This window comes from Mustelus asterias, chromosome 10 (assembly GCF_964213995.1).
Source record: "Mustelus asterias chromosome 10, sMusAst1.hap1.1, whole genome shotgun sequence".
NCBI classification, from domain to species: Eukaryota; Metazoa; Chordata; class Chondrichthyes; order Carcharhiniformes; family Triakidae; genus Mustelus; species Mustelus asterias.
This window is the reverse complement of record NC_135810.1, coordinates 110304150-110323085: the sequence shown is the minus strand read 5'-3', so window position 1 is coordinate 110323085 and position 18936 is coordinate 110304150. Positions and strand designations below refer to the sequence as shown.

The 18936-nt window shown below is 41.0% G+C and overlaps 1 protein-coding gene across 14 annotated transcripts in view; it reads left to right on the top strand.

Annotated features, from left to right (window-relative positions):
• herc2 (HECT and RLD domain containing E3 ubiquitin protein ligase 2) overlaps positions 1-18936 on the top strand; it is a 241926-nt gene that overhangs the window by 119650 nt on the left and 103340 nt on the right. For 10 of the 14 annotated variants that reach the window (XM_078222434.1, XM_078222433.1, XM_078222442.1 and 7 more), the window contains 6 exons: positions 1648-1799; positions 4241-4432; positions 6212-6280; positions 15355-15542; positions 16804-16996; positions 17962-18144. In XM_078222434.1, coding sequence (XP_078078560.1) covers positions 1648-1799; positions 4241-4432; positions 6212-6280; positions 15355-15542; positions 16804-16996; positions 17962-18144 — 977 coding nt within the window. The remainder of the gene's footprint in view (positions 1-1647; positions 1800-4240; positions 4433-6211; positions 6281-15354; positions 15543-16803; positions 16997-17961; positions 18145-18936) is intronic. The other 4 variants (XM_078222438.1, XM_078222444.1, XM_078222443.1 and 1 more) reach the window with 2 other exon arrangements.

Sequence of the window (18936 nt, the reverse complement as noted above, 5' to 3'; positions counted from 1 at the left end):
AAAAAGAAACTAAATGAAATTGCATAAATTTGTAAAAATAGGTTTTGCTTTTGATGAATTTAGGGTACAAAATTAATGTCTGTTTCCATGGGAGTTATTATTTATTTATTTTACAAGATCAATAATAAAAATACTTTTTGGTTCTTTTGCGCCACATTTGGGGTGCAAGGTTGGCAGGACCAGTCTCTGATTTGGCAAATCTGTATCAGCGAGATGATGGATTTCAGCCCCTCAAAGATTACTCATGTAAAAGACAACCCTACAAGACCATAAGACATAGGAGCAGAATTAGGCCATTCGGCCCATCGAGTCTGCTCCATCATTCAATCATGGCTGATTTTTTTTTTTCCCATCCCCATTCTCCTGCCTTTTCCCCATAACTCCTGATCCCCTTATTAATCAAGAACCTATCTATCTCTGTCTTAAAGACACTCAATGACCTGGCCTCCACAGCCTTCTGCGGCAAAGAGTTCCACAGATTCACCACTCTCTGGCTGAAGAAATTCCTACTCATCTCCTGTTTTAAAGGATCGCCCCTTTAGCCTGAGGTTGTGCCCTCTGGTTCTAGTTTTTCCTACTAGTGGAAACATCCTCTCCACATCCACTCTATCCAGGCCTCACAGTATCCTGTAAGTTTCAATAAGATTCCCCCCCTCATCCTTCTAAACTCCAATGAGTACAGACCCGGAGTCTTCAACTGTTGAGGACCCTGTACATTTTGGCTAAAAATTCAGTCTTGGGCACTCGACTTTTACAGGATTATACTGTAATTTCTAGGCTTGACTGGTTTGTAAATGATTTCATGACACAAATCTTACGCTTTGAAAGGAAATGTATTACTGAAATGTAAGCTGAATTAAAGGCCTGAATTTTGGGCCAGTAATGATGGCGAAACTGTTGCCAGTCACTGTCATTATCCCTCTGAAATTGACAGCAATTTCTGGAACACATGCATAGATAAGTGCAGAAATCCAGGGGTTTGCTGCCAGTGATGCTACATTTCTCCAGAGAGTGTGCTATTGGGGTACCTCCCGAATGCAATTAATTAGAAATCGTTGAACTGACGAGAACTTTGAGCCCCATACCTTCAGCCTCGCTGCAAAAATCCTTGACAAAGTTGCACCTTGTTGAATGAGGTGTAACTGGGTTTTTAAGCAGCCTCACTGACCCTGAAATTATTACATTTGCCAAATGTTGGATTTCACCAATATGGTAAGAAACTCCACATTTCAATATTATTTTAAAGCTTGTTTGTGCTGTTTCTGTTCTACTTCAGTGAGTGGCAAGTATTGTTGCTTTGCCGCTGTTTGCAAAATCCAGTCCATTGAATTTTTTGTCATCTAATCTGTGAAGTTTTAGCACGTTTTCCCTGTGTCTGCGTGGGTTTCCTCCGGATGCTCTGGTTTCCTCCCACAGTCTGAAAGATGCGCTGGTTAAGTGCATTGGCCGTGCTAATTTCTCCTTCAGTGAACCCGAACAGGCACTGCAGTGTGCCGACTAAGGGATTTTCACAGTAACTTCTTTGCAGTGTTAATGTAAGCCTACTTGTGACACTAATAAATAAACTTAAAGCTTAAACTAAATGTTTTCATTATCTGATTTTATTCGTGTTCTGGCTTCACACTAAAATGAAAATCCTCTGTTTAGTGAACCTGTTTCAGACTGCCTGAGAGATGTGGATCTCATACCACCATTTAACCGTATGCTACTTGAAGTTACTTTTGGAAAGCTTTATGCCTGGGCTATTCAGAACATTCGCACAATGCTGCTGGATGCACAAGGCAGATTTGACGATCTAGGTAAGAAAGTGTTATTCCTGAACAATATAAAGAAATCGTTAACTGCCACTTTCAGTAGTATGAACTATTGTTTGTTGTTTGACAAAAACAATACTATTATTCACAGAATCATAGGATTACTACAGCACAGAAAGAGGCTGTTCTGCCTGTCATGTCTGCGTGGCCTCTCCAAATAAGTTATTCACAAAGTGCCATTCCCCAGTTATTGAATGTGCTTAAAATCTGGCAGGGGTTGAACTTTGAGATTTGTTTGGTTAAAGTTGGGAACATTCTAGTTAGCTGCAGGACTTAGTTTTTGGAAATGACCATTTTGAGGCAGTCATACGATTAGCTTGTTATCTTTAGCTGATGGGGACATCTTGTTTGACGTTTTAAAGTGGTTCAGAATGGTAACTACAAAAAGAATTGTCTAAAATACTAGCCTGATTATTTTTGATAGCTTCATAAATAAAAACTCTGCTCTGAAATATTTATATTTTCATACTTATAATATTTGTGTTCATAATTTGTATGTACAATATAATATATATTTATAAATTCATTACAAATTGAAGGGATAAATTTAATAGTTGACTACTATCAGGCAATTTATTGGTGTGTGATTGGTGCTTCTGCACTTGCATGTTGTCACATGTTATGTGTGCCCAGCACAATATGGGAGTTGATCTCTGCGATGTGGAGTATATTATTCTTTATAGCATTTCCTACACCAACAAGAATGAAACCTAGCGTATGAAGGGTATACACCTCCCATACAATACACATATCATTATTGTTTTTTACACAGTATACTGTTAGTCCTGTCTTTTCACAAAGTGAATACATTTGTTAAGGAATTTAATGGCAGTTAGTAGAGAAAAATATGGAAACTGCAGAAGCATACAATTGCGAATTGAATCCTTTTTAACTAGGATCCTGATGGTGTGGTGCATTCATTACATTTAAGCTTGTTTCAAATAACCAATTACAAATAGCTATTGTATGCAACAGATTTATAAAAGCAAATGCGTTTGCTAAGACTTGGTACAGAGAAGCCCTGACCATCTGTTTCTATTGTGACCGAGTATATTAATTTTCAGACATTAGTAACCTCTATGACACATTTTATTCTTGTGTAACTGGTGGATATACTCAGTGGATGTTGCTAACTCCTATTTTTAGCACCCAGGTATGAGTAACCATTTAATAAAAATATTCCTCCCAACTATTTATTAGAACAGCAAACATTTTACAATGATTGAGCGATATTGAAAGTTGTTAAAATTGGATGCAAGAGGAGCAATTAAGGTTTTAAAAAAGATGCAATTTAATTTTTTATATTTATAGGATAAGTGTCTTCTGGAGTTGCATTCAGTGATTCAAGGCCAAGTTATCTTTGGGTAATATGGGTCAAGAATAATTGGGCTAAAAGACACAGATGAAATTGTCCCCATTTCAAGTCATTTAAAAAAATATATTCAAAGTTCCGGTACCTATATCGCTGATGGAAAATGCCTTTGCAAACTTGTTATAATATATTCTAATTGCATCTTCCTGGCACTGATTGTGTGGTAGTGCCTGGCGAGAGTATGTAACGGCACATGACAAGTTAACGCAGGCAGTTTCCATTATAATTGTAGGTATAGGAATTTATAATTTTAAAAAAACTTTGGAAAGTTTATGTAAATGTAGGATTGTTAATACATCTGGAAAGGACTGAGAGAAGAAAGAAAATGAAAGGACATAGTAGAAATAATATACAACGTACTTCCAAAGATATCTCTGGGAGAATGTTATCTGCACATCATTATTGTTAAGGATGCAGTTGCAGCCATTGGCTGTGTGAATGTGAGATGGAGGCAAAAGAGGTTGGCCTTAAACCCAAGATAAATGCTACAAGGCATAAAAAAATTTAAATATTAGGGAGAAATGTCCATATTTCTAAACTGGACAGTGACAGTTACGTAGATGAAGGACCTCACAGACAATAAACCATTTATGTCCACAAGTCTGAATTTTAATGCATTTGGTTCGAGCCATTGGCAGAACTGCAGCATTCATAGTTTGTAATTCACCTCCCTGTGCACTACATAATTTTATCCCTGTTTCATGATGTTTTATCTATAAATTCAAAATGTAAAATGTTACATTTCCCAGCACTAATACAGAATTTACAGTAGATTCAAAAGCAAAGCAGTTGTTAATGGAATTCCTGATGACTAATGAGTTGTTGCAATTGCTGATTGACAACACGCAGTCAATGTTGCATGTCTTTTTAGCACACAGACAAATGTTACAACTGTGGGATAGCTCCACTTTCACACCAAGTTATTAATTATTTTCAATGGATCTTAGATACCTGACCATTACGAAAGATTGACTCGCGGATTAATTTGAGGTGCAGAAGAATTACGAATCGCAAATGAATGTTGCTAATTGCGAACTTGTCTTCTTCTTCTTAGGCATGCAGTCTGTTCCGCTGCAGACCTTAACCAATGAGAACCCTTCAGCACCAAGCCTTGGTACCATCCCACAAGCTCGCTTCCTACTCATCATGATAAACATGCTGACGCTTCAGCACGGAGCCAACAGTCTCAGCCTTCTGCTAAACTCCGGTTTGCTGGCATTGACTCAGACAGTTTTGCGACTAATAGGTCAGTGACAAATAAATGCTCCAGTAGAAATCTCTGATTCAAGAAGTTTTATTCTATTTTGGTCACACCTTCCATAGTTTTCCCTATCCTTGTGAGTTATGTAAATGAATATTGTTGACTTGTGTTTGAATTGTTGCTTAATGGCATGCAAGTTGTAAAATTATATCCTTAGGGTAGTTGGAACAGGGCAGTTAAAGTCAGAACTTTTTCATTACTGTTTGAATATTGAATAATTTAAAGTTTGTTCTTCAACTAATTTCTTAATTCAAAGTGGATATTACAGTTATCCCACAAAGGAATAGCATATGGGAATTCCGTACCCAAAGGAAATGTGCATTTTGATGAGATGGTCCCTTCCCTAATACCCCACTGTCCTCACCACCCCATTTTCAATCTACTGTTTGTCAACTGTTCTGCTCTGCATGTTCAGTGTTTTCTCATGATCCAGAGTGAAGCTTTTCCCTTTATTGTCTCAGAAACGTTTGTATCCTGCTCTTTGTTACTACTTTCGACTTCGAAACGGTTTTTCAAACTTTGTCCAACAGCCTGAGTTATGTCACCTTAAAGCCACTTTTAACCTAAAGAGAACCAATTTATCCCCCCCCCCCCTTTAACCACAATCCCCACCCTCCCACAACCCCAACACCCCTTCCCATCCACCTCCACAAGCATAGCCATTGGTTAGTTGTTAGTCAGCTGATTATTGATGGTGGTGTTAGAAGATCTTCATGAGCAGCTTATAGACGTGAAAAACAATGAAGCCAAGAGTGGAACCTTTAGGTCCCACGCAGTTTTAAAAAAAAGAGCCATGTGAGAGTGGATGAAGTGATTGTAGGGGATTTATTGGCAGTGTTAAAGATTGGGATGGAGCCACGTGAGACGCATGTTATGGGTTGAACCATAGAGGAGTTAAGTTTGTCGCTGTGGCGAAGTCTAGAAGGCAGATGAAGGGTAGTGTGACATGGTGACAATCTCTCTGCTTGGTGACTTTGATGAGGGCAATCCTTGTGCTCTGGGCAGGGTGGCAAGTGGATTTGTGGAAGTTGACCAGGGAATGATGGGGAGAAGTGGGCACAGATCTATGTGGGGTTATAAATAAACCATCTCACTGTGTTTGGTTTTCTGTTTTTTAAGTTATGATTCCAGGCCTGATGTTGAGCTCTTTTGCCTTAGCCTACATGATATCTTTTTCTTTCCTTCTGACAATTTGGACAAAAAGTGGGCTCCATTTGTTCTGAAAATTATACAGGTTGTAATACAATTGAATCTTGTTTCACTGCACCATCTGCATGGGAAACAGATGATAATCCTTTTTATAAAAAGGATTTGGGGCACTAAATACCTGTGAAAATTAAATTATTCTCTTGTAACTTATAAGCAGACTTAGTTTACTTCCAACTTGCTCTAATGAGCTGCAATTTTTCAGATATAAGACCAACACCCTTGCCAATATTATTGTAACCCCCCTTCAAGCTTAGAACTTGTTTCCCAATTTTGCAGAAAATTTTCGAAGTAATTTACTTTCTTTACCTTTTGGCTTTGTTGAAATTCTAAAGCGGCCAGTTGTTCATCCGTAACTACATTTGAATGCTATACATTTTATACCAACAGTTTTTTTTTCCCTAGTATGCAGTGATTGTCGGGGTTAACGATTCTCCTCTTACGATTAGCATCGCTTTACCCTTGCTATATATAAAAGTGCCAGGAATAATAAATGATGCCATCCAAAAACGACCTCAATACCAGTTTATAATTCAAAGAAGCGATTTGTACTTTCAGGAACAGGATCGTCCATATCAAAATTGGAAAGAAACAGATTTAAAGGTGGGGCTGTGTTGTGCGCATGCGGTAAGTGTGCACCTTAGGAATTATGGAAACATTTGGATAAAGAGATGTGCGGTGCTTTCTGTTTCCGTACTTGTATGCAATTTTGAACATTTATTTTTGTGTATAATCTTATGCACATCCTTGTCACTGATCTTGGAACAGAGTGATATAATTGGGACCCTTTGAAATGTATCTTTTTTCTGTCCGGAACTGGTAGTTAATATAACCTAAAGAAGTAGGAAAATGTGTAGGCCACTTGGCCCCTCGAGCCTACTCTGCCATTCAATATGCTGTACTTCAGCTCCACCCTCCTACACTATCCCCCTACGACTTGATTCCTTTAGTATCCAAAAATCTGTCAATCTCTGACTTGAATTGAATGTACTCGACGAACAAGCATCCACAATTCTCTGGAGCGTAGAATTTCCAAAGAACTTTTTGAATGAAGAAATGTAGTTCTCATCTCCATCCTCAATGGCTGATCCCTTATTCAAAGACACCCCAGCCAGCAGGGTCACCTTCCTGTCAAGTCCCTTAAGAATTGTATGTTTCAGTTTGATTACCTCTCATTCTTCTAAACTTCAGGAATATAGGCCTCATTTACTCAATCTCCTCTTCCCAAAAATTGGCCTGGTGAACCTTGCATTTCTTCGAAAGCAAATGCATCCTTCCTTGGGTAAGGAGACCAAAAATGAACAGTACTCCAGGTGTGGTTTCACCAAGTCCCTGTACAAGTGCAGCAAGATTTATTTATTCTTATATTCCAAACTTTTTGCAGTAAAGGCTAACATTCCATTTTCTTTCCTAACTGCTTGCCATGTCTACTATTGAACTTTCATAAATGGATGTCATCTGAGTACTAATGTTTCCCAGTCCATTGGTTCCCCTTTATCCATCCTATTAGTTATAACCTCAAAAAAGCACTCAGACAGATGTATCAAACACATTTTTCCTTTCATAAACCTGGGTTGGCTCTGCCTAATCATACTAAGATTTCCTAAGTGCCTTACTATCACTTCCCTAATCTCTGTTAGAGCATTTTTCCCTAGCATTGATTCAGGCCAACTGACCTATGGTACTCTGCTTACTCTCTCCCTGCTTTCTGGAATAATGTAATTTTTTTTTGACTTTGCAATCCACAGGGACAGCTCTAGATTCCAGAGAATTCGATAAGGATCAAAACCAATGCATCCACTATTCTGTCGCTGTCGCTTCTAAAACCGTAGGATGTAGGCCACTGGGTTGAGCGAATTTGTCACTGTTAGCCCTATTAATTTCTTCAGTATGAATTATTTACTAAAATCTTAAATTCCTCGTTTTCATTAGACCCTCGGTTCCCCACTACTTCCAGGATATTTTCTGTCATGTAACATCAAGACAGATAAAAAGTATTAACTTAGCCATTTCCATATTTCCCATTTTAATTTCTCCTGTCTCCCTCTAAGGGGCCCACATTGACTCTCCCCAATCCCTTTTTGCATACCTATAGAAGCTTTTACAGTTTGTTTTTATGTCTCTCGTTAGTTTACGCTCGTGTTCCCGTCTCTCTTTGTCAATTTGTTGGTCATGCTTTGCTGAATTTCAAAACCATTCCAATCCACTAACATACCATTCTTTATGGCCACATTATAAGCCCTTTCCATTAGCCTTAAGCAATCTTGTTTGTCATGGTTGGGCCACTCTTCCCGTGATGTTTTATTCCTTGGGGGAATGTCAGTTCATTGCAAATTATGAATTAATTCTTTAAATGTTTGCTATTGCCTATTTAACATCATCTTAGCTAACTTACCCCTCATACCTGCACAGATAAGTTGGTTCATCTTCTGTACTGATTTCATTGAGTTGTACTTTCGCATAGTATGCCATACTGTCCTCCTGTAACACTTCCCTCGTTCTCCAGATCAGTAGGGTGGCATTTGCTTAGATGCGCTATTATGTAGTATTACCAAATGTAGCCAGAGCATCTCCAGCAGTGATTTCTCTTCCTGCCACTCCACTGGTGGCGAGTGGGATAGGGGTTAAAGGGACATAATACATGATGTGAGATGGGATATGAGCCACACAGTTTTTGTCAGGGGCAAGATGCGGAGAGCATCAGAAGGCTGGTAGGTAAGAAGAAAAATATACGTATGAGGATTTATTTGCAGACGGGTTGATAATAGAGATGAAAGTAAGCAATCTTTGTTCCCAAGAAGCTGGTGAGTGGAGGTTCATCTCTGAATTAAGTAGAACTCCCACATGGCATAGAATCTAGTGCAGTGTGACATAGTAGCTGAGGAGGCAATAGAATCGGTGGCGGGGAGCAGAGTTTATGATGAAGACCAATGTTAATGGCTTGAATCTTCCCAATGGAGGTGATTGGGCATCAGTCAAACAGTTGACGACACAAACTCAGTAGAATGGTCGAAAGCAGTGATGGAGGATGAGGGGCAAAACCATTGCTGGAAATTTTCTTGTGCCGGTTAAAATTGAAGTTAAGCCTAGGCAGTTCTGCAGTTACATGGAGCTGATTAAGAGGACAGAAGTTGGAGGAGAATATTGTGGTCAGTGATGTTGAAGGCTGCAGAAACGGAGTGGGGGATATGGTAGCTTAGTTATAGCCACAGATTGTTATTTATGAATTTGGTTAGGATTGTATTGTGAGTGTCAGGAATTCAATGTTGGAATTTAAGCAGTGAGCAATTGGAGGGTTGGGCAGAGCTGTAAAGTAACAACATTGAAGGACTTGGAAGACAACATGGTGGTTAGAAATTTGGCTGCTGACAGGTCAGTGGGGATGAAGGAAGATTTTTCTTTTTCGAAAAAGAGGTCTGGTGATAGTGGCTTTGAAAGGAAGAGGGGAGGCGATGGCCTAGTGGTATTACCGCTAGACTATTAATCCAGAAACTCAGCTAATGTTCTGGGAACCCAGGTTCGAATCCTGCCATGGCAGTTGGTGGATGTTGAATTCAATAAAAAATAATCTGGAATTAAGAATCTGCTGATGACCATGAAACCATTGTCGATTGTCGGAAAAAAACCATCTGGTTCACTAATTTCCTTTAGGGAAGGAAATCTGCCATCCTTACCTGGTCTGGCCTGGAGTCACCATCTGCTGTCCTTATCCCGCCTGGAGTCATGCGACTCCAGAGCCACAGCAATGTGGTTTTTGCAGAGGGCCAATAGAAGACGAATGGTATGTTGATCTTTCCCAGAGGATTTGAGTATAGGTGTTAAGATGTCTTACTGCAATTACATAGAGCCTTGGCGAGAGCGCACCAGGACTGAAGGCCTACCTTCTCAATCTTGCCCTTTGCCTGAGGTATGGTGATCCTCAGGTTAAATCAACACCAGATGGCCATCCTATGGTCATCAAGGACAATGGCAACTTTACCTTTTACCTTTACACCTGGAGTATGCCACACAGTTTCCTTACAGAAGGAAAGATGTACTTAACTTGAGGGAGTGCAGCGAAGGTTCACCAGTCTGATTCATGGGATGGTGGGATTGTCCTATGAGGAGAGATTGAGGAGACCGGACCTTTATTCTCTGTAGGTTAGAATAATGCGAAGTGATCTCATTCAAACATACAAAATCCTTATAGGGCTTGACAAGGTAGTGCAGGAGTAATGCTTCCCCTGGCTGGTGGGAGTTCAAAAGCTAGGGGACATGGTTTCAGAATAAAGGGCAGGCCGTTTAGGTCTGTGATGAGGAGGAATTTCTTCACAGAGGGTCGTGAATCTTTTGGGCTGTGGAGGCTCAGTCGTTATGTATGTTCAAGACTGAGATTGATTGATCTTTACACATTGAAAACATCAGGGGATACAGGGATCATGCAGGAAAATGGTTATGACATAGAAGAACCACCCTAACCTCATTAAATAGTGGAACTAGCTCAAAGGATTGAATGGTTGACTCCTGTTCTTATTTCTTACATTCCTATTAGAACTGGGGTACAGTTGAGCCATATCTGGCAATGAAATAATTAAGCCAGTTAGATGGCATCTCTGCTCAAGTTCATGGAATCCCTACAGTGCAGAAAGAAGCCATTTGGCCCATTGAGACTGCACCAACAACAATCCCACCCAGGCCATATCCCTGTAACCCCATGTATTTACATTTCTAGTCCCCCTGACACTAAGAGACAATTTAGCATGGCCACTCAACCTAATCTGCACATCTTTGGATTTGAAGGAGGAAAATTACGCTCTTTGGACTTGAAGGAGAAAAGCTTTTCTACCGGGGAAAAGACAAATATGGGAAACAGTGAAGGTTTTGCTAAGTGTGTCAAAAGTAGGGATGAAGTGATGGTTGACCAAGTCTGCAACATCAGAGATATTATGGTAAATGAGGGGTATGTAGTGGATGGCTTTTTCTGAAAGGATGTGAGGAAGTGGTCTGAATGACCTTGTCAGTGATTGAGCTGCAGTGTTAGTGATTGAGCTAGAGTGTCAGGGAAGTCATGAAGGTCAGCAGGAGATGGAAATGGGCCACAAGTAGAAGTCAGAGAAACGCATGGAGAGGTTTAGGAGGGTGATAAACTTTGAGGTGAGAAGGTGGCACCGCTTGAGGTGAAGATTGAAGATGGCTTGGGAATGGAGTCCCTTGATGGGGAAAGGAAGGTGATAAGACATCCAAGAGATTTTAAGGTGAAAAGGATGGAAGATGGGTGCTGTGGATGCAAAGAGTCGTCAAGCTGCAAGTTGAAAATGAAGGGCATGCTGCTACTGCAGTGGACTGGGGAGGACAAGTGATTGAAAATATAACCTGGCTGAGAGATTTTGATGTGGGAAATGGTGTCACTTGTTATGAGCCAAGTTTCGATCAATGCCAGGACATCAGTATGATTACCTACATTACATTTCTTGATTTTTGTTTCCTGTTGATTAAAATATGTTTCTTTTAAAAGAAATGTACAAGTGCTGACTATGTGGGAAGAACCTATTTAGAATCGGTTATTATGGTAGTGAATGAGAGCCTAATGTTCACACATTGTAAGGAAAGGCATCGTCTCTGAAGGGCTCTCATTTTATGATGTTGACTCACTTGCTCTGTAGTTCTTTCAGACCAGCTTCAAACCACTTCTGTAATTCATCATTTCCAAATATTTGCCTTGGTAGATGAAAAGGAAATAAGAAGTTAGTTCTGCTTTTCTTATATCCTTCGAATAGGTCAATATTTGTGCAATCCTTTGTAAACAGGCCATGGTAAAAGGAGCTCAGCAGCTAACCTTAAACCACTTGAAAGGCACTTTTTGTTTTTGCTACTACAGACTAAAAAAATGCCATCAAGCAATGCATACAATGTATTCTCCACTTCTTCATTGCCAATTGAATAGTTGACGCTAAACAAAGGTTGTTGTTTAAAGAAATGAGTATATTGTTGTAAGACATTGCAATGCATGTTATTTTTAGTTATTTGTTCAGTCTCCTTATGGAAATGAATAGGCCATTGATTCACTGAGCACTGATTCGCTCAAGACTTGTTTCCTTGTGGCTGAGTGATAGACTGCTTTGAACTTCCATGGATTGGGCTGTCCTCACGCCTCCCGAGCAATGCACAGTTGGCATTTCAAACAGCACTGTTGCAAATTTGTATGCATGTCCCTTCACACATTTAGCTCTCTGGTTAGGGACTGGTGCTTTTGAAAATTTGTCTGTCTTCTGTAAACTCCTCCACATGTTTGCGGTGGCACAGGGTGTATGGTGGCACAGTGGTTAGCACTGCTGCCTCACAGCGCCAGGGACCCGGGTTCAATTCCTGGCTTGAGTCACTGTTTGTGTGTGTTTGCACATTCTCCCTGTGTCTGCATGGGTTTCCTCTGAGTGCTCCGGTTTCATCCCACAGTCTGAAACACGTTTTGTGCATTGGCCATGCTAAATTCTCCCCCAGTGTACCTGAGCAGGTGCCGGAGTGTGGTGACTTGGGAATTTTCGCAGTAACTTTGTTGCAGTGTCAGCCGACTTGTGATTCTACCAAATAGATAAACAAATGTTCTCCAACTTTGAATTAGTTTTCTATGTTAAATCTTTCAGTTAATGAACTTCCATGTTGGAAGATCCATCCATGCCAATTTCAAATCGTATGCATCTTGTCTGCAGGAATTTCCAGCATAAGCCACCAAATCCGCCTGTGTTATCTGCTTATGTTCCCAATTTTCTAAAGTATATGGCCTAATATAGATTTTTGAACAATTAAGCACTGGAAAGTGCTGTTGCAGGAAAATCTGGCTGCTTGGTCACCCATGCATTCCAGGTGAAATTCTAGAGTCCTGTATGCTTCTAAGATGCAAGAACATCAGTTCAGATAATATGTAGCCTGTTTTTGAACTGTTGAGTGCTGATAGTAATCAGAACAACAACTTGCATTTTTGTAGTGTCCTTAATGTAGAATTCTCCTAAGGTGCTTCACAGGAGCATTATCAAATACAATTTGACAGTGAGCCACGTAAGGGTGTATTAGGAGAGGTAGGAGCTAGATTTTAAAGAGCATCTTAAAGGAGTAGAGAGAGAAAGAGACTTGGGGAGGGATTCCAGAGCCTCAAAGTTGAAGACACAGCTATCAATGGTGTAATTGAAGGAAGTTACTGTGTTCACCCCAGTCCAACGCCGGCAACTACACATCGTAATTGAAGGAACACAGAGAACTTGTACCGCAGCTTGGTATGGCTCGTGCTCTGTCCAAGACTGCAATAAGTTACAAAGGGTTGTGAATGAAGCCCAATCCATCATGCAAACCAGCCTCCCATCCATTGACTCTGTCTACACTTCCCACTGCCTTGGAAAAGCAACCCAGTATAATCAAAGACCCCATATATCCCAGACGTTCTCTCTTCCACCTTCTTCTGTCAGGAAAAATATACAAAAGTCTGAGGACATGTACTAACTGACTCAAGAACAGCTTCTTCTTCCCTGCTGCCATCAGACTTTTGAATGGACCTACCTCTCATTAAGTTGATCTTTCTCCACACCCTAGCTATGACTAACACTACATTCTGCACTCTCTCCTCTATGAACGGTTTGCTTTGTCTGTATAGCACGCAAGAAACAATACTTTTCACTGTATACTAATACATGTGACAAATCAAATCAGATCTTGGAGGGTTCTATGGCTGGAAGAAGTTACAGAGCTACAGCGGAATGAGGATGTAAAAGTATTTGAAAATAAGGACGAGAATTTTAAAATTGAGCCATATTTGGACCAGGAACCAACGTAGGTTGGCAAACATGACTGATGGATGCATGAAACTTGGTGCGAGATAGTATGTGGACAACGGATATTTGGATGAGCTCAACTTTACTGAGGCTTGAAGATGAGAGGCCCAGCCAGAGGAGTGTTGGGATGGTCGGGTCAATTAACATGATTGAGGACTGCAACAACTGAGGAGCTGAGGTAGGGTTGGAGGCAGGTGATCTTACAGAGGTGGACATTGGAGGTCTTGGCTGTGAAGCAGATATCTGCTCACAAGCTCATCTCTGTCAATAGAATGCGATCTTACAAATTGCCCACTTCGACATCCAACGAAGATCAGGATGAGGGATGGAATCAGTGGGAGGAAACCGAGCTTGTGCTCTGGGCTCCATTTTGGTTTTTCCCAGCTTGCCATGGCACTCTTACTGTCCATATCTGCATTTTATCTTCGTTTCAGTGCATTTATGATGAGAAACAGAACTAACTGAGGCCAACAGTGATGCCCTATCACCGTGTGCTTCAGTACCATACAATGTGGTTTAGTTTGTCATTGAGGAAAATGTAGTGAAAACATTGAAAACTCTCCCAAAAAGCCATTGAAAATTTCAAAACTGATATTGTGGGGAAGGTTATTTATTTCATAGAATCATAGAATCCTTACAGAAGCAGGCCATTCAGCCCATCAAGTCTGCACAGACCACAATTCCACCCAGGCTCTTTCCCTATAACTCCACATATTTACCCCGTTAATCCCCCTGACACGAGTGTCAACTTTTCCCCTGGCCAATTAACCTAACCCGCACATCTTTGGACTGTGGGAGGAAACCGGAGCACCCGGAGGAAACCCACGCAGACACGGGGAGAATGTGCCAGCTCCACACAGATAGTGGCCCGAGGCTGGAATTGAACCCGGGTCTCTGGTGCTATGAGGCAGCAGTGCTAACCACTGTGCCATCATGCCGCCCAGTGATTAGCACTGCTAACCAATTTGTTTGTTCTTTCATGGGATGTGAGCGTTGCCAGCATTTATTGCCCATCTCTAATTGCCCTTGCGGAGGTATTTAAGAATCAACCACATTGCTGTGGATCTAGAGTCACACATGGGCCAATCTTGGTAGGAACGGACATTAGTGAACTAGATGGGTTTTTACGACAATTGAAATGATTTCATGGTCATCGGTAGTTGCAGATTTATATTTGATTTCACTACCTGTTGTGTGGTGGGATTCGAACCTGGGTCTCCAGAGCATTACCCTGTGTTTTTGGATAACTAGTCCGCTAATACCACTATGCCACTACCTTCCCCATGAAGCAATTAAGAACAAAGGCAGGTTAATGGAGTTAGGATCCAGATAGCCATGATCTCACTGAATGGCAGAATGGATTTGAGAGCTTTGTGACCCACTCCTGTTCCGATTGAAAAGTACCCACCTTTATTTCCTGATTAACTTTGACATAATATGTATTTGGAGTTGCAATGGATTTGACTTTCCTTAACTTTCAATATTCAATGCTTATGTACAAACATTCCTCACTATCTTTGCATTGGTTTTGTTACTCTTTATTGACTTAGTTTGCTTGGAGTTTTCACCTGAGCATCTGCAGCTACCTCAGCAAAGATCTAGGGTGGGAATACAAAAATGCCTTGAAATATCACAGCCCTGAGAACTTCAGGCAGCTACGAGGAAATAAGTACTTTTAAAGTCTGTGCTCCCTTGTGGTCTGCGATTAATCATTTGTATAAGGAAAGTAAAGGATACTTAAAGAACAGTGCAGACCATATTTTAGTCCAACATTACAAGTTTGTAATTAAAGCATGTTTAAGAATTTGGCAAGATGTGATTTCTTGCCTTCTGGAAGAAATTATGTTACTTTGCATCAAAGCAGTTTTAAACCTGGCATTGCAACCATTTTCTTTCCTTTAGGCCCTGCTTCTGATAGTGGTGAGGATGATATTGGCACATCTCTTCATGGCGCCTCAGCCACTGTTTTGGAGGAGTCGAGAAAGGAAACCACACCAGTTCCGCTGCCGGTCTCTGGCCCAGAGCTTGCGGCAATGATGAAAATTGGCACTCGGGTGATGAGAGGTGTAGACTGGAAATGGGGTGATCAGGTACAGAGGCAAACGATTGTGGTCTACTATGAAACTATTAGGAGTGCCTAGGGCGGAGTTTGTCTATTTTGGCCTATTTCATTTCAGCAGGGAGGAGCTGGGGAGGAGAAGTTGAGGCATGACTACTTCTGATTCAGCTATCTGTCCATTTTGTGTATATTTTAATTGACTATATCGCACAGTGGGTTAGCATGCTGTCGTTTTAGTTCCGTGTGTTGTTCTACTATCATTTATGTCTACCTGTAAACTTCCTTTTGTTCTGTGATGTAAAAGTTACTATTTTAACTTGAGATGCCAAGTCCTAGTATAACTGAAACACAGCTGGGAGATCTTCTTACGATACTTGGGCTTGATACTGCATGGAGTATAGTTTAGGTTTTCAAACAGGGCTTAAAAATTTAGTTGGATAAAGCTCCTGAGCATTTTATAAACATTTTCCTCAATTTTCCATGACATTTTTACTTGTCCCTAAAGTCTACACTTAAAATGTCGAATGCCTACATTTCTGAAAGAAATTGACAAACTGACTTTCCCCAAAGGTAGGGGAGTCTAAAACTAGAGGGCATAGGTTTAAGGTGAGAGGGGAGAGATACAAAAGTGTCCAGAGGGGCATATTTTTCACACACAGGGTGGTGAGTGTCTGGAACAAGCTGCCAGAGCTAGTAGTAGAGGTGGGTACAATTTTGTCTTTTAAAAAGCATTTAGACAGTTACATGGGTAAAATGGATATAGAGGGATATGGGCCAAATGCGGGCAATTAGGATTTGCTTAGGGGTTTTTAAAAAAAAAGGGCGGCATGGACAAGTTGGGCTGAAGGGCCTGTTTCCATGCTGTAAACCTCTATGACTAAGAGAGGCTATATCAATGGCTGGTGTGGGAATTGAGGGAGTGGAGGGTGAGGTGAGGGCTGGGTCATAAGACTGGAGCAAAGAATATTCCTCTGAGGTTGGAATTTTTAAAACTTATCTTATTTGGGGTATTTTGAGTTCCTTTTTTTTCTACATTTCTCGTCTGTTGCCAGTATGTTGTTAACTACGCCGTTCCATTCCATTATAATCTGAACCACCTCTATCTAATCAATTTTCTGCTAAAGAAATTCTTCAGCAGTCAACTTTTTAAATTTAAAGATGAAAAACAATGTAATTTAAATGAATGTTACAAATGCCTTTGACTGGCCACGGAGCTGTTACTGCAACACGAGTATTCTGTTTTGTTTTTAGCCTTCTTAACTCTGTAATTTCCATTGCAAATTCCTCTTCAGGATGGACCGCCTCCAGGATTAGGACGTGTGATTGGAGAATTAGGGGATGACGGCTGGATCAGGGTTCAGTGGGACACTGGTAGCACCAATTCCTATAGAATGGGAAAAGAAGGAAAGTATGATCTGAAATTAGCTGAACCACCGCCTGCTGCACAGCCAGCTACAGAGGATTCTGACACCGAGGACGATTCTGGTACGTCATAAAATGCTCAGTGAATTATTAACTTTGAATTTCAATGAAAGTCTTCAGAAAAGCAAACATAGGCTTGGTGTTTTTTTTGAGGGGAAATAATGTCGCAGCATATGCTGTTTTTTAGACTTGACCGTGTTTGTTTTTCGTGTGCTTGCTGCGATATTTTTGAAGGATATTTAGCATTTTGATTTATCCAGAGTTTCGTTTCAGCATATTGTATCATGAGGAAATCCTTCTATCTGGGGTGCCACAGTGGTTAGCACTGCTGCCTCTCAGCGCCAGGGGCCCGGGTTCAATTCCGGCCTTGGGTGACTGTCTGTGTGGAATTTGCACGTTCTCCCCGTGTCTGCGTGGATTTCCTCCGGGTGCTTGGGTTTCATCCCACAGTTCAAAAGATTAGGTTAGGTTGATTGGGCATGCTGAATTGTCCCTTAGTGTCAGGGCAATTAGCAGGGTCCTTGATTGTGCTGGCCGCTTTTCCGAGGCAGCAGGAAGTTTAGACAGTGTCAATGGATGGGAGGCTGGTTTGAGTGATGGACTGGGCTTCGTTCACGCACCTTGGTAGATTATTGTGGTCTTGGACAGAGCAGGAGCCATACCAAGCTGTGGGGTTATGGGGATGGGGCCTGGGTGGGATTGTGGTCGGTATAGACTTGATGGGCCAAATGGCTGCTTACTGTACTGTAGGAATTCTGTGATTCTAATCAAGAAGATGAAAATTTAGTTGAATGGCATCAAAGCAGTTTGTTGTACATTATTGTAGAAACTTAATGACAATTTGTCTTTCAGCTTCTTTGCATTGTCTCTTCATGGAAACAACAGTACCAATTTGGACTAATTCTACGTGCTCTTTAATAGTCTGCACACTGGGGCTTTCTTCACATTTTGCAAGGGTGAGAAAGAAAGGATCCTGGAATTTAGAAAACTAATGAACCTAATTCCTGTGATGCTGTTTTTCTTCACAGAAGCAGAACCCGTAGAGAAGAACACTCACCCAACTGTGATGCTGTTGATGGGGACAGTAAACCTTCTGCAAACCTTGTCACTCTCTGCTGGAATTCACTCCGACCTAGTCCAGAATGAAGCTACCAAAACACTCTGTGGGCTTTTGCGGATGCTAGTGGAGAGTGGCGCATCGGATAAAACAAGTAAGGCACAATAAAAACTTCAACAGATAGCCGGTGACAGTGTTCTGGAGCACACTTACTTCTCTGTTTATCATTAGGAGAATGTAAAAACAGTCATGGCTGATAGCTTAGTTTTCTTTATGTGATGTAGTGGAGTATATAACGGCAGGTTTGCTTTCTCATTTTTAACCCCTAACTCCAGCCTCATTGTTGTGGGAGCTGCTTAATAGAATCTAGGCTAATTTCTCACAGGAGGGATAGTGCGAGTTTATAGTAATTATGCTTTAAATTTTGGGTATGTGTAGACATCCTATATTAAACATAATTTGCCTGTCATGAGCATAATCCCCCAACAGTTCAAGATTCACCTGAAGCATCATCTAGAGCCAATCCTCTCAAAGGGCATCTGAAAATTTGAAGATTGTGCCTCCAACACTTACTTACTCACCCTGGATCCCGTGAGATTTAACTTTATGCAACAACCTACCATGTGGTACCTTGTCAGAGAACATAAGAACATAAGAAATAGGAGCAGGAGTAGGCCATCTAGCCCCTCGAGCCTGCCCCACCATTCAATAAGATCATGGTTGATCTGAAGTGGATCAGTTCCACTTACCCGCCTAATCCCCATAACCCCTAATTCCCTTACCGATCAGGAATCCATCTATCCGTGATTTAAACATATTCAACGAGGTAGCCTCCACCACTTCAGTGGGCAGAGAATTCCAGAGATTCACCACCCTCTGAGAGAAGAAGTTCCTCCTCAACTCTGTCCTAAACTGATCCCCCTTTATTTTGAGGCTGTGCCCTCTA